At 36.6% G+C, this 6487-nt stretch overlaps 1 protein-coding gene and 1 pseudogene across 3 annotated transcripts in view; both read left to right on the top strand.

Annotated features, from left to right (window-relative positions):
- The first annotated feature begins 443 nt into the window (after positions 1 to 443).
- The window catches only part of LOC102813202 (platelet glycoprotein 4-like), a 41674-nt gene continuing 35630 nt past the window's right edge, over positions 444 to 6487 (top strand). The window contains exon 1 of one of the 3 annotated variants that reach the window (XM_006834348.1): positions 444 to 655. In XM_006834348.1, coding sequence (XP_006834411.1) covers positions 536 to 655 — 120 coding nt within the window. In that variant the 5' untranslated portion in view covers positions 444 to 535. The remainder of the gene's footprint in view (positions 656 to 6487) is intronic. The other 2 variants (XM_006834346.1, XM_006834347.1) reach the window with 2 other exon arrangements.
- On the top strand, positions 5898 to 6267 carry LOC102812824 (annotated as a pseudogene).

Here is a 6487-nt window from a genome sequence, read left to right as displayed (position 1 = left end):
AGACATCAGTCTACCCATGTTTAATTTCCATGAACCTCTGGGTAGGGTGTGAATGACTGTTTGTGTGGAGAAGCCAACTAGAGAGCAAAGATCCAACTGGGCTCTCAGGTCAAGGAAAAGCAGTAAGGGTGAGAGGACAGCAAGCATGGTTCTACTTAGATAAGATTTCAACATGTTAATCATCCATAGAAAGAAAATTCAGAATAGGATAATTTTGAAGAAAATATCTGTATAGTAACATATATTATTTCTGTCTTTGATACACTATTAAAAGCAAGAAAGGGGAGAAGGATCTATAAAGTCACTTTGCTAAAACAACAAGGAAAGCATTTGTTTATTTATAACTAGAAAAATTATTTGCTTCACTTGCATGTTTTCTTTGTACTTTGATCTTTTTGTACTGATATTTAAACTTCTGTTTTACAATCTATTTCTAGTGATAAAAAAATCAGACCTCTTGGAAACCACTGTAATCAGACCTAAGAATTCAAAAGAAGCAGGTGCTGAGATTTAATTTGTCTTCCGAACAGGAGAAATGGGCTGTGATCGCAACTGTGGGCTCATTGCTGGTGCTGTCATTGGGGCAGTTCTGGCTGTGTTTGGAGGTATTCTAATGCCAGTTGGAGACATGCTGATTGAGAAGACAATTAAAAAGGTACAGTTGTCTAAAAGATATTTCGTGTCATTCTGATTCATACTCTCCTCTGTTTCTTTGCTATTTTGAGTGCCTATTTGATATATTATGATAGTTTGTAATTTTGTATCAACCATTGCAAGTCTAAATGGTAGAGAAGTGAACATCCATGAATGATCATAAATATTATGCATATTTAATAATCATGCATTGATATCTTAAATATAAATATCTAACTTATGAAGGAAAAACTAATTACAGGTGTGTATGTCTATGGGTCGGACCCGACTCGATGGCACTTAACAACAACAACAATGTTAGTAGAAGTAATCATTTTTTTATTATGTCCCAGAAGTATAATGTTAACTTTTTAGTAAGAAATATTTTGTAAAAGTGGTAGTATTTTGGCTATTACTGAAAATTAAAATCATATTAAGTATGCATTTAAAACTTAAGTATCATTATCATGTTTAATATTGGTAAAACAATTTGGCAAACTTTTTCATTTATTTTTTAAATTAAGTTTGTAGTAATCTAAGATTATCTTAGAATGTTTCCCATTTATGAAGATTTATATTTGTAACTTAAAAAATACATTCAGAAATAAGTTATATAATACATATCCCAGTAATATGTAATAAATTGACTGCAGTTTTATGTAAAGTTAGATTGAATCATTATATGTGCTTTACATAACAAATTAGAATTCTTCTCCTACCCTAGTTCCTAATTAACATCACACTCACTCAAATGAAACTTTAATTGATGGGGAAAGAGAAGAATCACATAAGGGAAGCTGATCTACTAAAGTCCTAAACTAAGTCTGGCAAATTTAAATGGCTTCAGAAGTGTTATAAAAAAAGTTAAAAAGGAAAGGAAAGAAGAGCGTCTGCCAAGAACAAGATAAGAGGAAAAACAGGAATTGTGAAGTTGAGAGTGTGTGCCCTGCTCAAAGGCATTAGTTCATTTTTTTAGGCCATGATGCTGACCAAATACAATATATCTTGAGTGCTACCTTCAGCTTTTAGCCTGGTTAGAATGTGAGTGACCTAGACAGTTAGTAACCAGCTTCCATAATGGAGAATAATATCAATTAAGTCATAACTTCGTTATGTGTACCATTGTCTGTGAGTACCAAGACCCTTATCTGTCTCTTACATTTATCTATACTTGGCAGCTCTTTCTAGGAATGTGAATATATACTATTTTATTTCACTGCAACATTCTCTAAATTGACACATTCATCTGAAGAATTAAATTCAAATCTAGTTACTCATGGGAAGACATTACTATTTTCTGATTTTTTTCTTAGCTAAAATGCCAGAGGTTTTAAAATTAAAAGACAGTCTTCTTGTTGGACTATCATAGTTTTTATTTTAGTGTATTTTAAGATAGTAATTCCTATGCTTGAATACTTTAGTTACTCAATGTTAATATAGTCATTGCTATCTTTTCTATTGCTAATAGACTGCAGATCTTCAGTTCCATGTTTTAGGTGAGACATTTCATCCAAGATGTTTAGTGTTTTCACTGAGAGAAGTATGATTAAAATTGAATGGTATTCCTGCTTTGGGATTCCCAATTTTCTTGATACTAATTTTCAATATAGTATATATAGAAACAGGTGGTTATGAGGCTGGATTTGTCTAAAATTTGAGGTGAAATTATAGTTGCTCTAGCACCCTCCAGCACAATATGTGTAATTGTTAACCAATATAATATAACTGAACTGTTAGTAAAGCTCCCTGAATAGAAATATAATAATGTCCCAGTATACAGAATTTTGAAGGAACTCTGGTAGCGTAGTGGTTACGAATTGGGCTGCTAATCTCATAGTCAGTAGTTCAAAACTACCAGCTGTTCCATGAGATTTACAGCCTCAGAAACCCTATACAAGGTTGCTATGAGTCGGTACTGATTCCATGGCACATAACAACAACAACAACAATACAGAATTTTAGACCAAGACTATTTTTTTTGTTGTTGTTATATAACCAGTGATCAACAGCTGAACATTAATCATCTAACTTTTTTCTTCCTCATCAACAGAATCATTAATATAGACCTCTTAGGTGGCACGTTAGATGCCAGAATTTTTCTTAATTATTTAATCTTTTCCTCTAAGCTAGTAATGCTTAATTATAAGAAAATAAGAATTTTGTGACATCAAAACATGATTTTGTATAGAGACTAAAAGAAAGAAAAATAAATTTTTATCTCAATAACTATAAAATTATACTGGGAATTAACTATATCAGTAAAAATAGAGATGTGAAACTCTAGAATTATAGAGTATGTAATATGAAAACATGAATACTATTTAGCAATACTATTAGCAAAATAAAATCTTATAAAGCATTCAATAAACTTCAGGAAGAGGAAGAAAACCACTGTTGGAATTTGAATATGAATAGAGTTTTGGAAAACCCAAATATTATAATAGTAAATGTGTCAAGGAGTTGATTATTATATGGAAAATGTCATGAAAATGGAATCAAATGCTGTGAAGGGGGACGACATAAGGTAGATGATGTTGCAAGAATACTGGATTAACAGGAGGGATGGTAAATCTAGAGAAGTAATGTGAGTTAGATGTAGGTGCTTTAACTGATGAAGAAATGTTGATGACTTGAGAGGCAATAGTAGCTAGCAGGTGGTTTTTAATCGATCTGAGACAAAACCCACATTCACGTATTAGTATCATCAAGTAACTAGAATTTACTTAGTGCTTACTAAGAGCTTCATGTAAACTATTCATTTAATTATCAGAAGCACTCATGGGCATGATTACTATTAATCTATCCATTTTATAAGCACAAGACATTAAATCTGCTTGCTGACTAACCTAGCCAGTAGGAAACAGAGTCAATATCCAAAGCTAGATAATTTCATGGCATCATGGCAAAGTCAAGCTGATACACAGCCTCATACACTATGCTTCTGAAATAAAAATAGTTACAAAGTGAGGAAAGCAAATATAGAGAAATTAGAAAAAACTGTAAAATATATGACCATGTTCAAAGAAGATTTAAAACCTCCTAAGGAGCTCTGGTAGCGTAGTGGTTACGAATCGGGCTGCGAACCTTAAGGTCAGCGGTTCGAAACTACCAGCCGCTCCGCGGGAGAAAGATGAGGCTTTCTACTCCCGTAAAGATTTACACCCTCGGAAACGCTGTACAGGGTCGCTATGGGTCGGAACCGACTCGACGGCACTTAACTACAACAACAATAAAAAGACATTTGTTTGCATATTATATGTTGTTGTTAAATGCCATCAAGTTGGTTCATAGCAACCTATATAGGGTTTCCAAGGAGTGGTTGGTAGGTTTGAACCACCGACCTTTAGGTTAGAAATCTATTGCTTAACCTACAGTACACCACCAGGACTCATTAACAACCTGCAATAATGTAGATGACACAACCTTGCTTGCAGAAAACAAGGAGGACTTAAAATACTTACTGATAAAGATCAAAGACTACAGCCTTCAATATGGGTTGCAGCTTAACGTAAAGAAAACAAAATTCTCACCACTGGACCAATACATTTTTTGTTAAGTGCTGTTGAATAGATTTCAACTCTTAGCGATCCTGTATAGGGTTTCCTGAGTAGCTAGTAGGTTTAAACCACTGACCTTGCAGTTCCTAGTCCAGAGCTTATTTCACAGCACCACACCAGAAGTCGGGACCAAAAAATAACATAATAAATGGAGAAGACTGAAGTTGTCACAAAGACTTCATTTTGCTTGAATCTATTATCAGCATTCATGGAAGTAGCAGTAAAGAAATCAAATGACATATTGCATTAGGCAAATATGCTGCACAGACCTCTTTAAAGTGTTCAACAGCAAAGATGTCAGTTTGAGAACCAAGGTGCACTAGACCCAACCCACAGTATTTTCAATCACCTCACATGAATGTGAAAGTTGGACAATGAATAAGGAAGACCGGTAAAGAATTGATGCATTTGAGTTATGTTGTTGGAGGAGAATATTAACAGTATCATGGGCTGCCAGAAGAACAAACAGTATCATGGGCTGCTGGAAGAAGTACAGCCAGAGTGCTCGTTAAATGGCAGGATGATGAGACTTTGTCTCTCATGCTTTGAATATATTATCAGGAGGGACCATTTTCTGGGGAAGGACATGCTGCTTGGTGAAGTGGAGGGTCAGCAAAAAAGAGGAGGACCCCAATGAGATGGAATGCTTCAAACGTAACAATAATTTTGAGAATGGCACATGACCAGGGAGATTTTGTTCTGTTATGTTTGGAGTTGGTAAGAGTTGGAAATGATGGTACCTAGCAATGTTGTTAGGTGCTGTTGAGTTGGTTGCAACTCATAGAGAGTTTCTGAGGAGCAATTGGTGGGTTCAAACCATTGGCCTCGCGATTAGCTTATCCTACAATCAATGCTTATCCTACAGAGCCACACCAGGAATCCTTGCATATTACATACCAAGGCGTTGTTGTTGTGTTGTGAAGTGCTGTCGACTTAGTTCTGACTCACAGCAACTCTTTACAGGGTTTCTGAGGAGCAGCTAGTGGGTTTGAACTGTCAACCTTGTGGTTTACAGTCCAATACTGATCCTACAGAGCCACAGCAGGATGACGAATATGGTGGAGTAAGCAAACTCCAGTGTACACACCAAGAGCTGCTAGATAATGAGATGCATTGTCAGCGTGAAAGGGAGTGAAAAAAGAGAGAGAATTAAAAACAACTGATTATAACATTTCCAGTTAGTTTATTGATAGAAATGTTTACCTTAATAGCATGAAAGACAGAGTTTTAAAGGTAATTTGATAAGATGTTTTATAAGTACTTTGATAAGAACGTTAGTCTGCATATCAAAGGTCAGGGATGAAACAGATCTGACCATTGCTCCAGAAATAGCAGGTAAAACTATATGGTAGCTTTCCTTTTTAGAGAGTTTGACTATAGAGAGAAAAGGGCAGAGGGGTTGTATTTAGTCATCATTCAAATGGAAGGAAGGCAAAAGCAGAAAAAATGAAACCATTTTTTTAGGAATAAATAAAAATAAAAGAACACAATTTATTAGAAGTTAATAGGAGAGCTACACTCAAAGAAACAGAGAACAAAATATTTTAAAGCAGATGAAGGGTTTTTCATTTATGAAGTGCAGAGTTGGAATCTTATACTACTTTCCAGGTTTAAGAAATGACACATTAGACCGCGCTGGGTTGCAGCAGCCGCTGCCGCCATTGTGCCAGACCCTCGGGTCTCAGAGAGGCCCGGTGACGCTCCAGAATGGGGGACAAGCCAATTTGGCAACAGATTGGATCCAGCTTCATTCAACATTACTACCAGTTATTTGATAATGACAGAACCCAACTAGGCGCCATTTACATTGACGCATCATGCCCTACGTGGGAAGGACAGCAGTTCCAGGGGAAAGCTGCCATTGTGGAGAAGTTGTCTAGCCTTCCATTCCAGAAAATTCAGCACAGCATCACGGCGCAGGACCATCAGCATCATCAGCATGGTTATGGGCCAGCTCAAGGCCGATGAAGACCCCTGATTCATGGGCTTTCACCAGATGTTCCTATTAAAGAACATCAACGATGCTTGGGTTGGCACCAATGACATGTTCAGGCTTGCTCTGCACAACTTCGGCTGACCTTGTCCCAGCCAGGCACTCATACTGTTTCCTCTTCCCTCCTCTACCCGATACTATTCACACTCCTCCAGATGCTCCAAATATCATACACAAATGCGCAGGGCCAACGTGGGAGTGGGCGCAGTGCGCTGCTTCTGTCAAGGTGTTGTGTATGATGTTTGGACGCTAGACTAGTTGCATCTGACAGATGTTTGTGTTGTACCAGCGCATGCCTTGGAAA

This window comes from Chrysochloris asiatica, unplaced genomic scaffold (genome assembly GCF_000296735.1).
Source record: "Chrysochloris asiatica unplaced genomic scaffold, ChrAsi1.0 scaffold00010, whole genome shotgun sequence".
Classification (NCBI taxonomy): Eukaryota; Metazoa; Chordata; class Mammalia; order Afrosoricida; family Chrysochloridae; genus Chrysochloris; species Chrysochloris asiatica.
This window is presented reverse-complemented; position numbering and strand designations above follow the sequence as displayed.